This window comes from Bufo bufo, chromosome 3 (genome assembly GCF_905171765.1).
Source record: "Bufo bufo chromosome 3, aBufBuf1.1, whole genome shotgun sequence".
Lineage (NCBI taxonomy): Eukaryota > Metazoa > Chordata > Amphibia > Anura > Bufonidae > Bufo > Bufo bufo.
In genome coordinates, this window is record NC_053391.1 from 694,250,771 (window position 1) to 694,277,525 (window position 26,755).

Consider the following 26,755-nt stretch of genomic DNA (forward strand, 5'->3'; position numbering starts at 1 on the left):
ATTCTCCTGTCCTACAGTCATCCTCTCCCCTGAAATGGCTGATAACAGGGAGCAATAGATTGTATTTTCCTGTCCTACAGTCATCCTCCCCCCTGAAATGGCTGATAACAGGGAGCAATAGACTGTATTCTCCTGTCCTACAGTCATCCTCTCCCCTGAAATGGCTGATAACAGGTGGCAATAGACTGTATTCTCCTGTCCTACAGTCATCCTCTCCCCTAAAATGGCTGATAACAGGGAGCAATAGACTGTATTCTCCTGTCCTACAGTCATCCTCCCCCCTGAAATGGCTGATAACAGGGGGCAATAGACTGTATTCTCTTGTCCTACAGGCATCCTCTCCCCTGAAATGGCTGATAACAGGGAGCAATATACTGTATTCTCCTGTCCTACAGTCATCCTCTCCCCTGAAATGGCTGATAACAGGGGGCAATAGATTGTATTCTCCTATCCTACAGTCATCCTCTCCCCTGAAATGGCTGATAACAGGGAGCAATAGACTGTATTCTCCTGTCCTACAGTCATCCTCTCCCCTGAAATGGCTGATAACAGGGAGCAATAGATTGTATTCTCCTGTCCTACAGTCATCCTCTCCCCTGAAATGGCTGATAACAGGGGGCAATAGATTGTATTCTCCTGTCCTACAGTCATCCTCTCCCCTGAAATGGCTGATAACAGGGAGCAATAGATTGTATTCTCCTGTCCTACAGTCATCCTCTCCCCTGAAATGGCTGATAATAGGGGGCAATAGACTGTATTCTCCTGTCCTACAGTCATCCCCTCCCCTGAAATGGCTGATAACAGGGGGCAATAGACTGTATTCTCCTGTCCTACAGTCATCCTCTCCCCTGAAATGGCTGATAACAGGGAGCAATAGACTGTATTCTCCTGTCCTACAGTCATCCTCTCCCCTGAAATGGCTGATAACAGGGAGCAATAGACTGTATTCTCCTGTCCTACAGTCATCCTCTCCCCTGAAATGGCTGATAACAGGGGGCAATAGATTGTATTCTCCTGTCCTACAGTCATCCTCTCCCCTGAAATGGCTGATAACAGGAGCAATAGACTGTATTCTCCTGTCCTACAGTCATCCCCTCCCCTGAAATGGCTGATAACAGGGGGCAATAGACTGTATTCTCCTGTCCTACAGTCATCCTCTCCCCTGAAATGGCTGATAACAGGGAGCAATAGACTGTATTCTCCTGTCCTACAGTCATCCTCTCCCCTGAAATGGCTGATAACAGGGGGCAATAGACTGTATTCTCCTGTCCTACAGTCATCCTCTCCCCTGAAATGGCTGATAACAGGGGCAATAGACTGTATTCTCCTGTCCTACAGTCATCCTCTTCCCTGAAATGGCTGATAACAGGGGGCAATAGACTGTATTCTGCTGTCCTACAGTCATCCTCTCCCCTGAAATGGCTGATAACAGGGGGCAATAGACTGTATTCTCCTGTCCTACAGTCATCCTCTCCCCTGAAATGGCTGATAACAGGGAGCAATAGACTGTATTCTCCTGTCCTACAGTCATCCTCTCCCCTGAAATGGCTGATAACAGGGAGCAATAGACTGTATTATCCTGTCCTACAGTCATCCTCTCCCCTGAAATGGCTGATAACAGGGGGCAATAGATTGTATTCTCCTGTCTTAGAGTCATCATCTCCCCTGAAATGGCTGATAGCAGGGGGCAATAGACTGTATTCTCCTGTCCTACAGTCATCCTCTCCCCTGAAATGGCTGATAACAGGAGCAATAGACTGTATTCTCCTGTCCTACAGTCATCCTCTCCCCTGAAATGGCTGATAACAGGAGCAATAGACTGTATTCTCCTGTCCTACAGTCATCCCCTCCCCTGAAATGGCTGATAACAGGGGGCAATAGACTGTATTCTCCTGTCCTACAGTCATTCTCTCCCCTGAAATGGCTGATAACAGGGAGCAATAGACTGTATTCTCCTGTCCTACAGTCATCCTCTCCAGTGAAATAGCTGATAACAGGGGGCAATAGATTGTATTCTCCTGTCCTACAGTCATCCTCTCCCCTGAAATGGCTGATAACAGGGGGCAATAGACTGTATTCTCCTGTCCTACAGTCATCCTCTCCCCTGAAATGGCTGATAACAGGGAGCAATAGACTGTATTCTCCTGTCCTACAGTCATCCTCTCCCCTGAAATGGCTGATAACAGGGGGCAATAGACTGTATTCTCCTGTCCTACAGTCATCCTCTCCCCTGAAATGGCTGATAACAGGGGCAATAGACTGTATTCTCCTGTCCTACAGTCATCCTCTTCCCTGAAATGGCTGATAACAGGGGGCAATAGACTGTATTCTGCTGTCCTACAGTCATCCTCTCCCCTGAAATGGCTGATAACAGGGGGCAATATACTGTATTCTCCTGTCCTACAGTCATCCTCTCCCCTGTAATGGCTGATAACAGGGGGCAATAGACTGTATTCTCCTGTCCTACAGTCATCCTCTCCCCTGAAATGGCTGATAACAGGAGGCAATAGACTGTATTCTCCTGTCCTACAGTCATCATCTCCCCTGAAATGGCTGATAACAGGGGGCAATAGACTGTATTCTCCTGTCCTACAGTCATCCTCTCCCCTGAAATGGCTGATAACAGGGAGCAATATATTGTATTCTCCTGTCCTACAGTCATCCTCTCCCCTGAAATGGCTGATAACAGGGAGCAATATATTGTATTCTCCTGTCCTACAGTCATCCTCTCGCCTGAAATAGCTGATAACAGGGAGCAATAGACTGTATTCTCCTGTCCTACAGTCATCCTCTCCTCTGAAATGGCTGATAACAGGGGGCAATAGACTGTATTCTCCTGTCCTACAGTCATCCTCCCCCCTGAAATGGCTGATAACAGGGAGCAATAGACTGTATTCTCCTGTCCTACAGTCATCCTCTCCCCTGAAATGGCTGATAACAGGGAGCAATAGATTGTATTCTTCTGTCCTACAGTCATCCTCTCCCCTGAAATGGCTGATAACAGGGGGCAATAGACTGTATTCTCCTGTCCTACAGTCATCCTCTCCCCTGAAATGGCTGATAACAGGGAGCAATATACTGTATTCTCCTGTCCTACAGTCATCCTCTCCTCTGAAATGGCTGATAACAGGGGGCAATAGACTGTATTCTCCTGTCCTACAGTCATCCTCTCCCCTGAAATGGCTGATAACAGGGAGCAATATATTGTATTCTCCTGTCCTACAGTCATCATCTTCCCTGAAATGGCTGATAACAGGGAGCAATAGACTGTATTCTCCTGTCCTACAGTCATCCTCTCCCCTGAAATGGCTGATAACAGGGGGCAATAGATTGTATTCTCCTGTCCTACAGTCATCCTCTTCCCTGAAATGGCTGATAACAGGGGGCAATAGACTGTATTCTGCTGTCCTACAGTCATCCTCTCCCCTGAAATGGCTGATAACAGGGGGCAATAGACTGTATTCTCCTGTCCTACAGTCATCCTCTCCCCTGAAATTGCTGATAACAAGGGGCAATAGACTGTATTCGCCTGTCCTACAGTCATCCTCTCCCCTGAAATGGCTGATAACAGGGAGCAATAGATTGTATTCTCCTGTCCTACAGTCATCCTCTCCCCTGAAATGGCTAATAACAGGGAGCAATAGACTGTATTCTCCTGTCCTACAGTCATCCTCTCCCCTGAAATGGCTGATAACAGGGAGCAATAGATTGTATTTTCCTGTCCTACAGTCATCCTCCCCCCTGAAATGGCTGATAACAGGGAGCAATAGACTGTATTCTCCTGTCCTACAGTCATCCTCTCCCCTGAAATGGCTGATAACAGGTGGCAATAGACTGTATTCTCCTGTCCTACAGTCATCCTCTCCCCTAAAATGGCTGATAACAGGGAGCAATAGACTGTATTCTCCTGTCCTACAGTCATCCTCTCCCCTGAAATGGCTGATAACAAGGGGCAATAGACTGTATTCTCCTGTCCTACAGTCATCCTCTCCCCTGAAATGGCAGATAACAGGGAGCAATAGATTGTATTCTCCTGTCCTACAGTCATCCTCTCCCCTGAAATTGCTGATAACAGGGGGCAATAGACTGTATTCGCCTGTCCTACAGTCATCCTCTCCCCTGAAATGGCTGATAACAGGGGGCAATAGACTGTATTCTCCTGTCCTACAGTCACCCTCTCCCCTGAAATGGCTGATAACAGGGGGCAATAGATTGTATTCTCCTGTCCTACAGTCATCCTCTCCCCTGAAATGGCTGATAACAGGGGGCAATAGACTGTATTCTCCTGTCCTACAGTCATCCTCTCCCCTGAAATGGCTGATAACAGGGGGCAATAGATTGTATTCTCCTGTCCTACAGTCATCCTCTCCCCTGAAATGGCTGATAACAGGGGGCAATAGACTGTATTCTCCTGTCCTACAGTCATCCTCTCCCCTGAAATGGCTGATAACAGGGGGCAATAGATTGTATTCTCCTGTCCTACAGTCATCCTCTTCCCTGAAATGGCTGATAACAGGGGGCAATAGACTGTATTCTGCTGTCCTACAGTCATCCTCTCCCCTGAAATGGCTGATAACAGGGGGCAATAGACTGTATTCTCCTGTCCTACAGTCATCCTCTCCCCTGAAATTGCTGATAACAAGGGGCAATAGACTGTATTCGCCTGTCCTACAGTCATCCTCTCCCCTGAAATGGCTGATAACAGGGAGCAATAGATTGTATTCTCCTGTCCTACAGTCATCCTCTCCCCTGAAATGGCTAATAACAGGGAGCAATAGACTGTATTCTCCTGTCCTACAGTCATCCTCTCCCCTGAAATGGCTGATAACAGGGAGCAATAGATTGTATTTTCCTGTCCTACAGTCATCCTCCCCCCTGAAATGGCTGATAACAGGGAGCAATAGACTGTATTCTCCTGTCCTACAGTCATCCTCTCCCCTGAAATGGCTGATAACAGGTGGCAATAGACTGTATTCTCCTGTCCTACAGTCATCCTCTCCCCTAAAATGGCTGATAACAGGGAGCAATAGACTGTATTCTCCTGTCCTACAGTCATCCTCCCCCCTGAAATGGCTGATAACAGGGGGCAATAGACTGTATTCTCTTGTCCTACAGGCATCCTCTCCCCTGAAATGGCTGATAACAGGGAGCAATATACTGTATTCTCCTGTCCTACAGTCATCCTCTCCCCTGAAATGGCTGATAACAGGGGGCAATAGATTGTATTCTCCTATCCTACAGTCATCCTCTCCCCTGAAATGGCTGATAACAGGGAGCAATAGACTGTATTCTCCTGTCCTACAGTCATCCTCTCCCCTGAAATGGCTGATAACAGGGAGCAATAGATTGTATTCTCCTGTCCTACAGTCATCCTCTCCCCTGAAATGGCTGATAACAGGGGGCAATAGATTGTATTCTCCTGTCCTACAGTCATCCTCTCCCCTGAAATGGCTGATAACAGGGAGCAATAGATTGTATTCTCCTGTCCTACAGTCATCCTCTCCCCTGAAATGGCTGATAATAGGGGGCAATAGACTGTATTCTCCTGTCCTACAGTCATCCCCTCCCCTGAAATGGCTGATAACAGGGGGCAATAGACTGTATTCTCCTGTCCTACAGTCATCCTCTCCCCTGAAATGGCTGATAACAGGGAGCAATAGACTGTATTCTCCTGTCCTACAGTCATCCTCTCCCCTGAAATGGCTGATAACAGGGAGCAATAGACTGTATTCTCCTGTCCTACAGTCATCCTCTCCCCTGAAATGGCTGATAACAGGGGGCAATAGATTGTATTCTCCTGTCCTACAGTCATCCTCTCCCCTGAAATGGCTGATAACAGGAGCAATAGACTGTATTCTCCTGTCCTACAGTCATCCCCTCCCCTGAAATGGCTGATAACAGGGGGCAATAGACTGTATTCTCCTGTCCTACAGTCATCCTCTCCCCTGAAATGGCTGATAACAGGGAGCAATAGACTGTATTCTCCTGTCCTACAGTCATCCTCTCCCCTGAAATGGCTGATAACAGGGGGCAATAGACTGTATTCTCCTGTCCTACAGTCATCCTCTCCCCTGAAATGGCTGATAACAGGGGCAATAGACTGTATTCTCCTGTCCTACAGTCATCCTCTTCCCTGAAATGGCTGATAACAGGGGGCAATAGACTGTATTCTGCTGTCCTACAGTCATCCTCTCCCCTGAAATGGCTGATAACAGGGGGCAATAGACTGTATTCTCCTGTCCTACAGTCATCCTCTCCCCTGAAATGGCTGATAACAGGGAGCAATAGACTGTATTCTCCTGTCCTACAGTCATCCTCTCCCCTGAAATGGCTGATAACAGGGAGCAATAGACTGTATTATCCTGTCCTACAGTCATCCTCTCCCCTGAAATGGCTGATAACAGGGGGCAATAGATTGTATTCTCCTGTCTTAGAGTCATCATCTCCCCTGAAATGGCTGATAGCAGGGGGCAATAGACTGTATTCTCCTGTCCTACAGTCATCCTCTCCCCTGAAATGGCTGATAACAGGAGCAATAGACTGTATTCTCCTGTCCTACAGTCATCCTCTCCCCTGAAATGGCTGATAACAGGAGCAATAGACTGTATTCTCCTGTCCTACAGTCATCCCCTCCCCTGAAATGGCTGATAACAGGGGGCAATAGACTGTATTCTCCTGTCCTACAGTCATTCTCTCCCCTGAAATGGCTGATAACAGGGAGCAATAGACTGTATTCTCCTGTCCTACAGTCATCCTCTCCAGTGAAATAGCTGATAACAGGGGGCAATAGATTGTATTCTCCTGTCCTACAGTCATCCTCTCCCCTGAAATGGCTGATAACAGGGGGCAATAGACTGTATTCTCCTGTCCTACAGTCATCCTCTCCCCTGAAATGGCTGATAACAGGGGCAATAGACTGTATTCTCCTGTCCTACAGTCATCCTCTTCCCTGAAATGGCTGATAACAGGGGGCAATAGACTGTATTCTGCTGTCCTACAGTCATCCTCTCCCCTGAAATGGCTGATAACAGGGGGCAATATACTGTATTCTCCTGTCCTACAGTCATCCTCTCCCCTGTAATGGCTGATAACAGGGGGCAATAGACTGTATTCTCCTGTCCTACAGTCATCCTCTCCCCTGAAATGGCTGATAACAGGAGGCAATAGACTGTATTCTCCTGTCCTACAGTCATCATCTCCCCTGAAATGGCTGATAACAGGGGGCAATAGACTGTATTCTCCTGTCCTACAGTCATCCTCTCCCCTGAAATGGCTGATAACAGGGAGCAATATATTGTATTCTCCTGTCCTACAGTCATCCTCTCCCCTGAAATGGCTGATAACAGGGAGCAATATATTGTATTCTCCTGTCCTACAGTCATCCTCTCCCCTGAAATAGCTGATAACAGGGAGCAATAGACTGTATTCTCCTGTCCTACAGTCATCCTCTCCTCTGAAATGGCTGATAACAGGGGGCAATAGACTGTATTCTCCTGTCCTACAGTCATCCTCCCCCCTGAAATGGCTGATAACAGGGAGCAATAGACTGTATTCTCCTGTCCTACAGTCATCCTCTCCCCTGAAATGGCTGATAACAGGGAGCAATAGATTGTATTCTTCTGTCCTACAGTCATCCTCTCCCCTGAAATGGCTGATAACAGGGGGCAATAGACTGTATTCTCCTGTCCTACAGTCATCCTCTCCCCTGAAATGGCTGATAACAGGGAGCAATATACTGTATTCTCCTGTCCTACAGTCATCCTCTCCTCTGAAATGGCTGATAACAGGGGGCAATAGACTGTATTCTCCTGTCCTACAGTCATCCTCTCCCCTGAAATGGCTGATAACAGGGAGCAATATATTGTATTCTCCTGTCCTACAGTCATCATCTTCCCTGAAATGGCTGATAACAGGGAGCAATAGACTGTATTCTCCTGTCCTACAGTCATCCTCTCCTCTGAAATGGCTGATAACAGGGGGCAATAGACTGTATTCTCCTGTCCTACAGTCATCCTCTCCCCTGAAATGGCTGATAACATGGAGCAATAGACTGTATTCTCCTGTCCTACAGTCATCCTCTCCTCTGAAATGGCTGATAACAGGGGGCAATAGACTGTATTCTCCTGTCCTACAGTCATCCTTCCCCCTGAAATGGCTGATAACAGGGAGCAATAGACTGTATTCTCCTGTCCTACAGTCATCCTCTCCCCTGAAATGGCTGATAACAGGGGACAATAGACTGTATTCTCCTGTCCTACAGTCATCCTCTCCCCTGAAATGGCTGATAACAGGGAGCAACAGACTGTATTCTCCTGTCCTACAGTCATCCTCTCCCCTGAAATGGCTGATAACAGGGGGCAATAGATTGTATTCTCCTGTCCTACAGTCATCCTCTCCCCTGAAATGGCTGATAACAGAGAGCAATAGACTGTATTCTCCTGTCCTACAGTCATCCTCTCCCCTGAAATGGCTGATAACAGGGAGCAATAGTTTGTATTCTCCTGTCCTACAGTCATCCTCTCCCCTGAAATGGCTGATAACAGGAGGCAATAGACTGTATTCTCCTGTCCTACAGTCATCCTGAAATGGCTGATAACAGGGGGCAATAGACTGTATTCTCCTGTCCTACAGTCATCCGCTCCCCTGAAATGGCTGATAACAGGGGGCAATAGACTGTATTCTCCTGTCCTACAGTCATCCTCTCCCCTGAAATGGCTGATAACAGGGAGGAATAGACTGTATTCTCCTGTCCTACAGTCATCCTCTCCCCCTGAAATGTCTGATAACAGGGGACAATAGACTGTATTCTCCTGTCCTACAGTCATCCGCTCCCCTGAAATGGCTGATAACATGGGGCAATAGACTGTATTCTCCTGTCCTACAGTCATCCGCTCCCCTGAAATGGCTGATAACATGGGGTAATAGACTTCCTGCAGCAGCCTTGCCCCAGGCCACATTCATTGGCTCCAGAGATAAATATCAGGACTGCTGGACAGGATCCCAGATACAGGTGGAGCACCCATGACAGCGGCCACCTGCCCTGGTGGAGTGACACGGCTCGGGGGCGAGTATTACGACCTCTAAAGTTCACATGTGCTCCTGTGTCATCACCTGCAGCCACGCTGTTCCTCACCGTGTGTAATACGGATATCTGCCTTCTCCTGGGGGTATCCAGCCCCCCACCACCACCATGAAGCCACTTTATAGCTATACTGTATACATTCTGCTTTGCTGTCTTTGGTTCTGGACCTCTACAGTTCAATACCAGGTGCTCTGATATCCAGAGCTGTAATTTAATTAACTAAACACCGCCCCCTAGTGGCAGAGTGCAGTAATGACGCCGCATCCCTGTGCTTCAGACTCGTCATATAATTATACATGATGAGCGAGGGGTCTGGTATGGGGCGCTACCTACATCCAGGTGTACAACGTCCTCACTGACATGTACCCGTCATGTGACATCATCATTCTCCAAATATAAAGCATACGCTTCACGCCCCGACCTGGTTTTGGGAATCTATATCTGTGCAAATTACCATGAGCCTCATTCAAATTCAACCGTACAAGGCAAATATTACATTGACGAAATAATACAGCCATATTACCTAATAAGAGTGCCATATGGTGCCTGTGTGGGCCACATAGATTTCCCTGCACATAGTACCCCCAGACAGCTGAAATACCCTCATATAGTGGCCATACAGTGTGTAATACTGCCATACAGGGCAAACATGACAGTACTGTACCATAAACATATCTAACTAATAAGTACTCAGCTTGTTTGCTCTGGGGCCTCCTATTTCTCTGGATCATCTCTGAGATGTTTCTACACCCTGGTTTTGGTAAATTCAGTGGATTAGACAGGATTTGGAAGGACACAGCCCTTTATATATATATTCTCACAGCTGACAAAGCTTTAGAGCAAAAACCAAACCATGAGGAGGAGAGAACTGCCTGTAGAGCTCAGAGACAGGATTGTGTGGAGGCACAGATCTGGAGAAGAGGACAAAAACATTTCTGCTGCACTGAAAGTTCCCAGGAGCACTGTGGTCTCCATAATTCTTACATGGAAGGAGTTTGGAGAAGGTCCTTGGTAAGACAGGACACCAAGAACCCAATGGTCACCCTAGCTGAGCTTTAAAGATCCTGCGTGCAGATGGGAGAAACTTCCAGAAGGTCGACTGCAGGCTCCGCCAATCTGGGCTTTATGGCCAAGCAAAAACTCCAACAAGAAAGCACACGGCTCCACTAAATCAATATAAAATATACAATAAGCAATGAAATAAAATACATATATTTGGTATCATAATCCAAAACCACTGGACGATGCGTGCGATATGGTCATACTACAAGTATCTTAAGGAATAAAGGAGGCGAGCATTAGAAGTATAAGCCACAATAAAATACAGTACAGACTAAATGGGCGCCTCCACAGAACACCCCAACACGTGCTTCGCGTCAGCTTCCTCAGGGGAGAGCGGCCAGAAAGAAGCCTCTCCTCAGTAACATAGGAAAGACGCCCGGAGACTGGAAAAAAACACCTAAAGGACCTCAGACTGTGAGAACCAAGATTCTCTGCTCTGATTAAACCAAAACTGAAATTATAAGCGTCATGTCTGGAGGATACCAGGCGCCGCTCATCTCCTGCCCAATACCATCCCTACAGTGAAGCATGGTGGTGGCAGCGTCATGCTGGGGGAGAGGGAGACCGGTCAGGGTGGAGGGAAAGCTGAATGGAGCAAAGTACAGAGATATTCTTAATGAAAACCTGATCCAGAGTTCTGGACCTCAGACTGGGCCGAGGTTCATCTTCCAACAGTGACCCTAAGCACACGGCCAGGACAACACAGGAGCGGCTGAGGGACAAGTCTGGGAATGTCCTTGAGGGGCCCAGCCAGAGCCCTGAACCCAATGGAAGAACTCTGGATATACCTGAAAATGGCTGTCCACCGACCGCCCCCATCCAACCTGACAGAGCTGGAGAGGATCTGCACAGAAGCATGGCCGAAAATCTCCAAATCCAGGTGTAAACCTTGTGGCATCATCTCCAAGAACACTGGAGACTGGAATCACTGCCAGAGGGGCTGAAGACTTATGTCCTGAGTAAAGGGGCTGAAGACTTATGTCCTGAGTAAAGGGGCTGAAGACTTATGTCCTGAGTAAAGGGGCTGAAGACTTATGTCCCTAGTAAAGGGGCCGAAGACTTATGTCCTGAGTAAAGGGGCTGAAGACTTATGTCCCGAGTAAAGGGGCTGAAGACTTATGTCCTGAGTAAAGGGGCCGAAGACTTATGTCCCGAGTAAAGGGGCTGAAGACTTATGTCCTGAGTAAAGGGGCTGAAGACTTATGTCCTGAGTAAAGGGGCTGAAGACTTATGTCCCGAGTAAAGGGGCCAAAGACTTATGTCCTGAGTAAAGGGGCCGAAGACTTATGTCCCGAGTAAAGGGGCTGAAGACTTATGTCCTGAGTAAAGGGGCCGAAGACTTATGTCCCGAGTAAAGGGGCTGAAGACTTATGTCCCTAGTAAAGGGGCCGAAGACTTATGTCCTGAGTAAAGGGGCTGAAGACTTATGTCCCGAGTAAAGGGGCTGAAGACTTATGTCCTGAGTAAAGGGGCCGAAGACTTATGTCCCGAGTAAAGGGGCTGAAGACTTATGTCCTGAGTAAAGGGGCTGAAGACTTATGTCCTGAGTAAAGGGGCTGAAGACTTATGTCCCGAGTAAAGGGGCCAAAGACTTATGTCCTGAGTAAAGGGGCCGAAGACTTATGTCCCGAGTAAAGGGGCTGAAGACATATGTCCCGAATAAAGGAGCTGAAGACTTATGTCCTGAGTAAAGGGGCCGAAGACTTATGTCCCGAGTAAAGGGGCTGAAGACTTATGTCCTGAGTAAAGGGGCTGAAGACTTATGTCCTGAGTAAAGGGGCTGAAGACTTATGTCCCGAGTAAAGGGGCCGAAGACTTATGTCCTGAGTAAAGGGGCCGAAGACTTATGTCCCGAGTAAAGGGGCTGAAGACATATGTCCCGAATAAAGGGGCTGAAGACTTATGTCCTGAGTAAAGGGGCTGAAGACTTATGTCCTGAGTAAAGGGGCTGAAGACTTATGTCCCGAGTAAAGGAGCTGAAGACTTATGTCCTGAGTAAAGGGGCTGAAGACTTATGTCCCGAGTAAAGGGGCCGAAGACTTATGTCCTGAGTAAAGGGGCCGAAGACTTATGTCCTGAGTAAAGGGGCTGAAGACTTATGTCCTGAGTAAAGGGGCTGAAGACATATGTCCCGAATAAAGGAGCTGAAGACTTATGTCCTGAGTAAAGGGGCCGAAGACTTATGTCCCGAGTAAAGGGGCTGAAGACTTATGTCCTGAGTAAAGGGGCTGAAGACTTATGTCCTGAGTAAAGGGGCTGAAGACTTATGTCCCGAGTAAAGGGGCCGAAGACTTATGTCCTGAGTAAAGGGGCCGAAGACTTATGTCCCGAGTAAAGGGGCTGAAGACATATGTCCCGAATAAAGGAGCTGAAGACTTATGTCCTGAGTAAAGGGGCTGAAGACTTATGTCCTGAGTAAAGGGGCTGAAGACTTATGTCCTGAGTAAAGGGGCTGAAGACTTATGTCCTGAGTAAAGGGGCTGAAGACTTATGTCCTGAGTAAAGGGGCTGAAGACTTATGTCCTGAGTAAAGGGGCTGAAGACTTATGTCCCTAGTAAAGGGGCCGAAGACTTATGTCCCGAGTAAAGGGGCTGAAGACTTATGTCCTGAGTAAAGGGGCCGAAGACTTATGTCCTGAGTAAAGGGGCCGAAGACTTATGTCCTGAGTAAAGGGGCTGAAGACTTATGTCCCGAGTAAAGGGGCTGAAGACTTATATCCTGAGTAAAGGGGCCGAAGACTTATGTCCCGAGTAAAGGGGCCGAAGACTTAGGCCTTATGCACACAACCATATGCATTTTGCGGTCCGCAAAAAAACGGAACGGACACTGGAAGAAAAGACGTTCATGTGCATAAGGCCTTAATGTGAGATTCTAGTTTTTCCTTTTCAGTAAATCAGTAAAGATTCACTTTCTCATTATTGGGGGTATTTACAGCACAAGGAGCAAGAGAACAAAATGTGAGGAAAGTGAGAGGGTGTGAGGACTTTCCCAATGCAGTGTACAGTGCACAGATAATACCCCCACACAGTGCTGAAATACCCTCAATGCATAAATAATACCACCATAGAGGGTAAACATGACAGTACTATAAAAATATTCAAATAATACCGCCACAGACGTAGTAATGGCACCATACAGAGCCCGGATAATAGCTCACTGCTAGACAGTGGGGGAGTACCTCTATATAGTGTCCCTATAATCCCATACTGTACATAAATAACACCGCCATACAGAGATAACAGTGCCATGTTCTGCCTACGTAAGGTTTCCATGTTGTCAGTCCAGGAGGAGGCCCTTAGTTTGTGGGGCCCGCAGCGCATTGCTCCTTCTATCATCCTGACAGTCCCTATGTCATGTATAGGGTACAATCCTAAGCTGATAGTGGTTATCACGTATGTTACACGCGGCGCTCTGTCCGGGGTAATGGTGGAGGCCTCTTGTATGAAAGCAGTTCCCACAGCAGGAGCAGTTGCCGGTAGCAACCAATCATATTCCAGCTTTCATTTTCTAACCTACTGTGGTAGAAATGAATGGAGCAATCTGATTGGTTGCTATCGGTAACTGCTTATCCACCACTGCCTGTCTGCTGAGGGACATCATGGTGTCACATTCTGGAGGATACAAGATATAGTGGTAGAAGGCGTATATAAGGAGCAGATAATGGCGCCATTACCTAGTGCTCCCCAACAGTGTCTTGGGCATCCCCTTATGTCACTGAACCTGTGGGAGCAGCTTACATGGAGACACGGTGACAGGGCGGCACTACACTCCACGGCAAAAAAGTGTGTGATATATATAGAGGGTACAGCTCAAACCGACTGATATAGAACGACAGGACAGATATCTTCATAATGCATCTAGATAATAGCGCCCCTCAGTGCTGAAAAAACAGTTGAATATGCTCAAATAATACTGCCATATAGTGCTCGGATAATAATAATACTGCCATATAGTCCCCCGATAACAATACTATACAGCGCTCAAATAATACTGCCATATAGTGTCCAGATTATAATAATAATACTGCAATATAGTGTCCAGATGATGATAATAATAATACTGCGATATAGTGTCCAGATGATAATAATACTGAGATATAGTGTCCAGATAATAATAATAACAATACTGCCGTATAGTGTCCAGATAATAATAATACTGCCATGTAGTCCCCCTATAACAATACTATACAGCGCTCGAATAATACTGCTATATAGTGTCCAGATAATAATAATACTGCGACATAGTGTCCAGGTAATAATAATAATAATACTGCCATATAGTGTCCAGATAATAATAATACTGCCATATAGTGTCCAGGTAATAATAATAATACTGCCATATAGTCCCCCGAAAACAATACTATACAGCTCTCAAATAATACTGCCATATAGTGTCCAGATAATAATACTGCCATATACAGGGAGTGCTGAATTATTAGGCAAGTTGTATTTTTGAGGATTAATTTTATTATTGAACAACAACCATGTTCTCAATGAACCCAAAAAACTCATTAATATCAAAGCTGAATATTTTTGGAAGTAGTTTTTAGTTTGTTTTTAGTTTTAGTTATTTTAGGGGGATATCTGTGTGTGCAGGTGACTATTACTGTGCATAATTATTAGGCAACTTAACAAAAAACTAATATATATCCATTTCAATTATTTATTTTTACCAGTGAAACCAATATAACATCTCAACATTCACAAATATACATTTCTGACATTCAAAAACAAAACAAAAACAAATCAGTGACCAATATAGCCACCTTTCTTTGCAAGGACACTCAAAAGCCTGCCATCCATGGATTCTGTCAGTGTTTTGATCTGTTCACCATCAACATTGCGTGCAGCAGCAACCACAGCCTCCCAGACACTGTTCAGAGAGGTGTACTGTTTTCCCTCCTTGTAAATCTCACATTTGATGATGGACCACAGGTTCTCAATGGGGTTCAGATCAGGTGAACAAGGAGGCCATGTCATTAGATTTTCTTCTTTTATACCCTTTCTTGCCAGCCACGCTGTGGAGTACTTGGACGCGTGTGATGGAGCATTGTCCTGCATGAAAATCATGTTTTTCTTGAAGGATGCAGACTTCTTCCTGTACCACTGCTTGAAGAAGGTGTCTTCCAGAAACTGGCAGTAGGACTGGGAGTTGAGCTTGACTCCATCCTCAACCCAAAAAGGCCCCACAAGCTCATCTTTGATGATACCAGCCCAAACCAGTACTCCACCTCCACCTTGCTGGCGTCTGAGTCGGACTGGAGCTCTCTGCCCTTTACCAATCCAGCCACGGGCCCATCCATCTGGCCCATCAAGACTCACTCTCATTTCATCAGTCCATAAAACCTTAGAAAAATCAGTCTTGAGATATTTCTTGGCCCAGTCTTGACGTTTCAGCTTGTGTGTCTTGTTCAGTGGTGGTCGTCTTTCAGCCTTTCTTACCTTGGCCATGTCTCTGAGTATTGCACACCTTGTGCTTTTGGGCACTCCAGTGATGTTGCAGCTCTGAAATATGGCCAAACTGGTGGCAAGTGGCATCTTGGCAGCTGCACGCTTGACTTTTCTCAGTTCATGGGCAGTTATTTTGCGCCTTGGTTTTTCCACACGCTTCTTGCGACCCTGTTGACTATTTTGAATGAAACGCTTGATTGTTCGATGATCACGCTTCAGAAGCTTTGCAATTTTAAGAGTGCTGCATCCCTCTGCAAGATATCTCACTATTTTTGACTTTTCTGAGCCTGTCAAGTCCTTCTTTTGACCCATTTTGCCAAAGGAAAGGAAGTTGCCTAATAATTATGCACACCTGATATAGGGTGTTGATGTCATTAGACCACACCCCTTCTCATTACAGAGATGCACATCACCTAATATGCTTAATTGGTAGTAGGCTTTCGAGCCTATACAGCTTGGAGTAAGACAACATGCATAAAGAGGATGATGTGGTCAAAATACTCATTTGCCTAATAATTCTGCACGCAGTGTAGTGACCAGATAATAATAATACTGCGATATAGTGTCCAGGTAATAATAATAATACTGCCATATAGTGTCCAGATAATAATAATACTGCGATATAGTGTCCAGGTAATAATAATAATACTGCCATATAGTGTCCAGATAATATTTAATACTGCCATATAGTCCCCCTTTAACAATACTATACAGCGCTCAAATAATACTGCCATATAGTGTCCAGATAATAATAATAATAATACTGCGATATAGTGTCCACGTAATAATAATACTGCCATATAGTCTCCAGATAATACTATACAGTAATAATACCATGTACATTATTATGACACAACTAGTATTACACACTGCACTCACACAACAGCAATCCTAATAATAAAAATGCTAACGATCCCTGTACACATATAGCATACATGCATCATATATACACATCATATATTATTATTATTATTTATTATTATTATTATTAAAGCGCCATTCATTCTATAGCGCTGTACATATGATAAGCGGTGCACATACATAATACAGACAATTGCACTAATCATAAACAAGACGAGTTACAGACGGGTACAGAAGGAGAGAGGGCCCTGCCCGTGAGGGATTACAATCTACATGGTATCATACACAACATATATACATCATATACACATCGTATACACATCATATACACATCATATATACATCATATACACATCGTATACACATCATATATACACATCATATACACATCATATACACATCATATACACATCATATATACATCATATACACATCATATACACATCATATATACATCATATACACATCATATATACACATCATATACATCATATATACATCATATACACATCATATAGACATCATATATACATCATACACACATCGTATACACATCATATATACACATCATATACATCATATACACATCGTATACACATCATATATACATCATATATACATCATATACATCATATACACATCATATATACATCATATATACATCATATACACATCATATATACACATCATATATACACATCATATATACACATCATATACATCATATATACATCATATACACATCATATATACATCATATATACATCATATACACATCGTATACACATCATATATACACATCATATATACACATCATATACATCATATATACATCATATACACATCATATATACATCATATACACATCATATACACATCATATATACATCGTATACACATCATATATACATCATATATACATCATATACATCATATACACATCATATATACATCATATATACATCATATACACATCATATACACATCATATACACATCATATACACATCATATATACATCATATATACATCATATACACATCATATACACATCGTATACACATCATATACACATCATATACACATCATATATACATCATATATACATCATATACACATCGTATACACATCGTATACACATCGTATATACATCGTATATACATCATATACACATCATATATACACATCATATATACATCATATATACATCATATATACACATCATATACACATCGTATACACATCGTATACACATCATATACACATCATATATACATCATATATACATCATATATACATCATATATACACATCATATACACATCGTATACACATCGTATACACATCATATATACATCATATACACATCATATATACACATCATATATACACATCATATATACACATCATATACACATCATATACACATCATATACACATCGTATACACATCATATATACATCATATATACATCATATACACATCATATACACATCATATATACATCATATACACATCATATATACACATCATATACACATCATATACACATCATATACACATCATATATACATCATATACACATTATATACACATCATATACACATCATATATACACATCATATACACATCATATACACATCATATACACATCATATATACATCATATACACATTATATACACATCATATACACATCGTATACACATCGTATACACATCATATATACATCATATACACATCATATATACACATCATATATACATCATATATACATCATATATACACATCATATACACATCGTATACACATCATATACACATCATATATACATCATATACACATTATATACACATCATATACACATCGTATACACATCGTATACACATCATATATACATCATATACACATCATATATACACATCATATATACATCATATATACATCATATATACACATCATATACACATCGTATACACATCATATACACATAATATACACATCATATATACACATCATATACACATCATATATACATCATATACACATCGTATACACATCATATACACATCATATACACATCGTATATACACATCGTATATACATCATATATACATCATATACACATCATATACACATCATATACACATCATATATACATCATATATACACATCATATACACATCATATACACATCGTATACACATCATATACACATCATATACACATCATATACACATCGTATACACATCATATACACATCGTATACACATCGTATACACATCATATACACATCATATACACATCATATATACATCATATATACATCATATATACACATCATATATACATCGTATACACATCATATACACATCATATATACACATCGTATACACATCATATATACATCATATACACATCATATACACATCATATATACATCATATATACATCATATACACATCATATACACATCATATACACATCGTATACACATCATATATACATCATATACACATCATATACACATCATATACACATCATATACACATCATATATACATCATATACACATCATATATACATCATATACACATCATATATACAACATATACACATAATATACACATCATATACACATCATATACACATCATATACACATCATATATACACATCATATACACATCATATACACATCGTATACACATCATATATACATCATATATACATCATATATACATCATATACACATCATATATACATCATATATACATCATATACACATCATATATACACATCATATATACATCATATATACATCATATATACATCATATATACATCATATATACATCATATATACACATCATATATACATCATATATACATCATATATACATCATATATACATCATATACACATAATATACACATCATATATACACATCATATACACATCATATACACATCATATATACATCATATATACATCATATATACATCATATATACATCATATACACATAATATACACATCATATATACATCATATACACATCATATACACATCATATATACACATCATATACACATCATATACACATATCACATATACTGTAAACACAATACTCCGTCTCACATCTGCGGATCACATGATACAACCACGGTCCGTATATTCATCACAGTATATACGGGGCACCCGGGGAACTCTCCGGTCCGTGTTGGGATAATTTCAGTTTTATTAGCTCGTCCTCATTCCCATCCCCGGAGCTGTAATCAGTGTATACTGCAGTGCACGGAGCCCCCTCTGTAATGTGTGAGGAGAGAGGAATACAGGAGATGTCAGTATTATAGCAGTAAATCCTCCTGTACTACGTGTATAACGTGTAGTGGTGACATCATAGTGATGATATAATGCTGTTATATTGTGTATAATCTCCAGTCTGTAGTGTAATAACCGTATTAGGCGCTATTAACCCATTGGCTGCCGCGGACCCCCGGCTTCTTCCTAGAATCGGATTTCGTTTCAGATTTCCGGACTGTGAGCGCAAACCACGGCAGAGGCATTATATCTGTCATGCGTGACGTCACCGCACGTCATAGCCCTCCCTGTGTCGTCACCGTCTGCCATCTGCCTCAGGTGCGGAGCTTATTACATGATATAATATGACAGGAGGCGGGTATTACATCTCACTATTCCCGAAGCAATTATAACAGCTGCAAATCTCCCTCATATCGTGACTGACACAGGGACAGGCGACATACAGGTCCGATATAAGAGCATCGTCCTATAATGTTACTGATGGTTATAATGATCCAGTTATACTCGTACAGCTATATGTCATGGAGTATGGAAGGCTGGAGTATTATAACCTATAATGCTGCAGTGTGTGATAGATTACAGTATTACAGTATAATATCATACTGCAATATATCACATAACACTGTAATACAGTAATATACTAAGTGGCTGGACTATTATAACCATATAATGCTGCAGTGTGTGATAGATTACAGTATAATGTGATAGATTACAGTATAATAGGTGGCTGGACTATTATAACATTATTACAGTCGTAGGGAGTAATTATTATGATGTGACCCCCAGTTACGGGCTCATTAACACTATAATGACACATGGAGTATTATACACAATCTGCATGACGTCCCGTCACATTATAAACCGCAGGACAGCCGGGATCTCATAGATTAGAATGACACCTGAGTGTGAACAGTGCCCTAGCAGCGGGTGGGGGCGGGGCCGGGGGCGGGGCCGGCCGGGGGGGTGCGGGTATTAGAGGCTGCAGAGCCCGGGCGGCGGCAGACCAGAGCGGGATGTGCCACCATGGATTACTCCTACCTCAACTCCTACGACTCGTGCATGGCCGCCATGGAAGCCTCTGCCTACGCCGAGTACAGCAGCTGCAGCCAGGCCAACTCCTTCCAGTACACCCCGATCCGGAGCAGCTTCTCCGCCAGCCCGGGCTGCCCCCCGCTCACCCCCGCCAGCTGCACCCTGGGGGCCCTGAGGGACCACCAGCCCTCGCCCTACTCCACAGGTGAGAGAGCCCCCACCCCTGACCAGTGAGGGACCCCCAAACCTGCAGCCCAGTGCACCTCACCCCTGGCCAGTGAGGGACCCCCAAACCTGCAGCCCAGTGCACCTCACCCCTGGCCAGTGAGGGACCCCCAAACCTGCAGCCCAGTGCACCTCACCCCTGGCCAGTGAGGGAGCCCCAAACCTGCAGCCCAGTGCACCTCACCCCCTGGCCAGTGAGGGACCCCCAAACCTGCAGCCCAGTGCACCTCACCCCTGACCAGTGAGGGACCCCCAAACCTGCAGCCCAGTGCACCTCACCCCTGGCCAGTGAGGGACCCCCAAACCTGCAGCCCAGTGCACCTCACCCCTAATACCCACTCTACAGGTCAATGTCCTTTTTGGGAAACCACTAAGACCCCAACAATCTACACCTCACCCATAACTTGAAATGGACCCCCAGTCTCCACAGGTGAGTGTCTTCTATAGGGCACCCCCCACCACCATTGCCTACTGCACCCCCAAATCCCTAACCAGCAATAGATCCTCCTATTCCACAGGTTAGTGTCCTTTGCCCCAAACCCCCTACCAGTCCACCCACTGCTGACCAGTAATGGACCCCCACCTCCCTACTCCAGAGGTGAGTGTCCTCTATGGGGGTCCTCTGAACCAGCTATAGCACCCCTCCAGCCTGAGGTCAGCTGTTATTTATGGGGGTCACCAGTGCTCCAGCCCCCTCACCACAGATGAGCCCCGAGTCAGCTGTCACCCATGGGGTCCCTCCGTTCTGCTGCTGCTATTGACACCCCGACCACCCCCGGGATTCTCGGGGACCACCATTCTGCTAGTGGGACCCCTTTACGTGCGGTCGGGTCCCTGTTCCTGGAAGGTTCAGAGGTTCCTTCTATGGGGGGCTCCTCTGTGTACAAGGGGTCCTGAAAAATGTTGCCCCCTCCTCTCATTCCCCAGGATGTTTTGTCGCTCCCTTGGAATTATTTTCCTGTCTCTTCCCCTCTATATTATGATATATTGTGATAGAGCTGACAATCATCAGTATATCTCCTGTATCGCATCCGTGTCAGGATACAATCTGCTAATAGGATCGCTGTGACGTTTACATTAGTTCAGTCTTGAAATTAGTATTATTCGTCTGCTAATAATGTTAGGATTTCCTTGACTTCCAGTATCTAATGATCGTGCCAGTCGCGACATTTACAAATCAATAAACATTTATGGCAACAACTCGTTATATTATGAGTGCACTCAGGATGGCGGTCACCTTATTTCTCTCTTGGCTTCTTCAAGATTCTAGTGTCCGAAAGGATCGTTTATATTTACCATATCACGACAGCATTGTCCAGTATTTCTGTAATAATTATAATGTCGCCTTTACGGTAACTATAACTCCCATCATCAACTATAGGAAACGGGTTCTCTCATCTGGTGGCTTAATAGTAAATCATTTTTATACTTTTCTAATTAGTTTATTTTTGTATAAATTTGCTGTCATCCAATCAGATCTGTAATCACGACACAATGAGAAGGCTATTGTAGCTTTTATTATTATTGCTTGTGTCATCATAGAGATGAAATAATTATATTCTAATTATATCGTGATATCCTTATACCTTCCTGTTACGGTATAACAATTATTTATACCATGATAAAATATTCTTGTTAATATCGTGATACTACTATAACACTTTACTGCACAGTTCTGAAACGAATAATTCCCGTTAAATAAATGTAACTTTTTGTTCTCTTTATATTGTTAGGAAAATTATCATATGGCAACAAAACTGTATAATCTTCGTTGTATTCTTGTTATATTAGTTTTCCTTCTTTGAACTTCTCTAGAAAATAGACCTGTCCATATTAAACCCTTAGATCGCGATATTAGGTATGCTGCTTGTAGATGCATGTAGTTCTCAGTAATCCCGACAATTATACTGGTAACAGTTTTACCACAAAATCTTAATATAAATAGGAAACTTTGATATCACCATATCGCAATAAGTAATGTAAGTTTATATTATATCGATCACATCACCATATTCTGTACATTATATTAACGCATCTTGTATATGGTGCGATAAGGCTAAGAGTCTGATATACACTTATAATAACGCAGATACAAATAAATACATCGCTCTACTGTCCTGACATTATATAGAAACCCTCATCTCGTGATATAACTGTAATTCTACAATCATGTGATGATTCTGCTTTTAGCTTACTCTTTTATGATTTGTATTATTTTTATATCATACGATAAAATAATATATCCGTGTAATATCACGATACAACTATATATAAACAAATACAGTACATATAATATCCTGATATCCTTATGTAACCTGCGATATAAGGATTAATATTCTGCAGTTTAGATACCAGGTACATGTATTAGTAGAAATCATTAATAAATCGTCGAAAATGACTTTCTGTAAAGATTCTTGACGCCGATTCATCGCAAAATGGATCTAATGATAATAATTAGTGATAATACAAGAATAGGATTGTTTTTTTGTTGCTATTATTGGGAGGAGGAGGAGGCGTTATGTGTCACCTTATTTCGGGTGAAATACAAATCACTGGGAAATGTTTATAGTATAAGAAAAGTTTCATATCACGATATAAATCAGTAATGTTACTAAAGGAGTTATATGCTTTTGTAATAACTTGTAGATTATAACGACATCAGTTGATGTAAATTGTCGGAGATATTATTATTATTATTATTATTATTATTATTATTATTATAATTATTAATTAGGATGCGATCACTATCCCGAAATAATAGAAGGGTAGATGCCGGTGATGTGTTGGGGTTCGGGGGTGCTGCTATAGTTGGGGGAGGGGGGTCTATTAATTAGGGGTGCGCAGTAAATGCAGTGATGGGGTGTGTCCTCGCTATGGGGGTCCGGTGTGTGTGTGTGGGGGGGGGGAGGCTCCTCGACTCCCTATGAGGACTGAGGCTTCAAAGTGGTGGAGACCCCTGGAGACTGATCCTTCCTTTGAAGTGTTCGCATTGTGTCCAGCGCCCTCACTGCAGGGGCCCAGCCGGGGGCCCCTCCCAGCCCATTCTAAATGTGTGGAATGTGAATGGAAGGTCGCCTCCCGCCTGTGCCGGCACTGCAGCTGTGCGATGGGGCTATTACAACTGTAAATGAGGACACGGCCCCTTTAATGAGTCTAATTACTGCTTCTTACTGGATAATGGACAGAAGAGCTCTGACCACCCAGACCAGGAGGGGGACTACAGAGCCCAGCACATACTACCTGCCAGAGGCCACGAGCTGCCATCTGTGCCAGTGACAGCTTCCAGTGTCCCTCACTGGTGCCTGCCAGCCTCCAGTGTCCCTCACTGGTGAATTCCAGCCTCCAGTGTCCCTCACTGGTGCCTGCCAGCCTCCAGTGTCCCTCACTGGTGCCTGCCAGCCTCCAGTGTCCCTCACTGGTGCCTGCCAGCCTCCAGTGTCCCTCACTGGTCCCTGCCAGCCTCCAGTGTCCCTCACTGGTCCCTGCCAGCCTCCAGTGTCCCTCACTGGTCCCTGCCAGCCTCCAGTGTCCCTCACTGGTCCCTGCCAGCCTCCAGTGTCCCTCACTGGTCCCTGCCAGCCTCCAGTGTCCCTCACTGGTCCCTGCCAGCCTCCAGTGTCCCTCACTGGTCCCTGCCAGCCTCCAGTGTCCCTCACTGGTCCCTGCCAGCCTCCAGTGTCCCTCACTGGTCCCTGCCAGCCTCCAGTGTCCCTCACTGGTGCCTGCCAGCCTCCAGTGTCCCTCACTGGTGCCTGCCAGCCTCCAGTGTCCCTCGCTGGTGCCTGCCAGCCTCCAGTGTCCCTCGCTGGTGCCTGCCAGCCTCCAGTGTCCCTCGCTGGTGCCTGCCAGCCTCCAGTGTCCCTCGCTGGTGCCTGCCAGCCTCCAGTGTCCCTCGCTGGTGCCTGCCAGCCTCCAGTGTCCCTCGCTGGTCCCTGCCAGCCTCCAGTGTCCCTCGCTGGTGCCTGCCAGCCTCCAGTGTCCCTCGCTGGTGCCTGCCAGCCTCCACCATTCTAAATCCTCACCTGCATTCATTCTACCATGTTCTCAGAATAAATATACCCTAAGGCTAAACTGTAGGACAACTGCTTACAGCCGCAGTGTCCCTATAACACACACACTGGTCAGGTCTACAGGGTCTGGATAGGACTCTGTGTAAACTGAGGAGGGAGAACAGTCCCATCTGCCTGATACCAGAGAGCAAAAGCCTCCAATCCCCAGACAAGCACCGTCCTGTGCTGTAAGACATCAGGGGCTGCTCTCAGTGAGACTCACCCTTCTCCTTCTGTTCTCAGTGCCCTACAAGTTCTTCTCCGACCCCTCCAGCATCAATGAGAAGAGGAAGCAGCGAAGGATCCGGACCACCTTCACCAGCTCCCAACTAAAGGAACTGGAGAGGGTATTCGCTGAAACCCATTACCCAGATATCTACACCCGAGAGGAGCTGGCGCTCAAGATTGACCTGACTGAGGCCCGGGTGCAGGTAACTATACAGAGACAAAGCAATGGGGACTATAGGAGGGACCGGATACATTATGTCACCACTGAACCCCCATCACAGGTTACCTACAGAAATAATATCCATAAACAGTAGACCATTACTTATCCTGTATTGTTCTCCAGAGCTGCACTCACTATTCTGCTGGTGCAGTCACTGTGTACATACATTACATTACTTATCCTGGACTGATCCTAAGATACATCCTGTATTATACTCCAGAGCTGCACTCACTATTCTGCTGGTGCAGTCACTGTGTACATACATTACATTACTTATCCTGTACTGATCCTCAGTTACCTCCTGTATTATACTCCAGAGCTGCACTCACTATTCTGCTGGTGCAGTCACTGTGTACATACATTACTTATCCTGTACTGATCCTGAGTTACATCCTGTATTATACTCCAGAGCTGCACTCACTATTCTGCTGGTGCAGTCACTGTGTACATACATCACTTATCCTGTACTGATCCTGAGTTACATCCTGTATTATACTCCAGAGCTGCACTCACTATTCTGCTGGTGCAGTCACTGTGTACAGACATTACATTACTTATCCTGTACTGATCCTGGGTTACATCCTGTATTATACTCCAGAGCTGCACTCACTATTCTGCTGGAGCAGTCACTGTGTACATACATTACTTATCCTGTACTGATCCTGAGTTACATCCAGTATTATACTCCGGAGCTGCACTCACTATTGTACACACGTTCAGTTGTATCTGAGATGGCGGCGGGTTGGGGTGCCCCTATGAGTTGTCTTACACTCTTCTCCTTCCCTCCTCAGGTTTGGTTCCAGAACAGAAGAGCTAAGTTCCGTAAGCAAGAAAGGGCGGCAAATTCCAAAACTGGAAGCGGCAGCAGTGGAGGAACCAACAGCAAAAAGTCCGACCCAAGATCATCATCTGAGGACGATGAGTCCAAGGAATCCAACTGCAGCCCAACCCCTGACAGCACGGCTTCCCTGCCCACCGCGACTAGCCTCAACAGTCCGGGGGGCAGCCTGAGCCCCAGCCCGGGCACTGGAGTGAGCATGGTTCCCCCCAGTCATACCAGTCAGACCTTGAAGCCCCCAGTGTGGCCTGGAGTCCCCACCAGCAGCAGCACCTGCACGGCAGACCTCCTGAAAGCCTGGCAGCCTGCCGATGCCGTGCCGGGACCCTTTGCCGGCGTCCTCTCCACTTTTCATCGGAAACCAAACGTCCTTAAAACAAATCTGTTCTAA

The 26,755-nt window shown here is 44.4% G+C and overlaps 1 protein-coding gene across 1 annotated transcript; it reads left to right on the plus strand.

Annotated features, from left to right (window-relative positions):
• Positions 1 to 20,795: 20,795 nt before the first annotated feature.
• PHOX2A (paired like homeobox 2A) lies at positions 20,796 to 26,755 on the plus strand. Its single transcript, XM_040422662.1, has 3 exons — positions 20,796 to 21,009; positions 25,322 to 25,509; positions 26,318 to 26,755. Exons 1-3 carry the CDS (start codon positions 20,796 to 20,798, stop codon positions 26,753 to 26,755), a joined length of 840 nt encoding a protein of 279 aa, XP_040278596.1.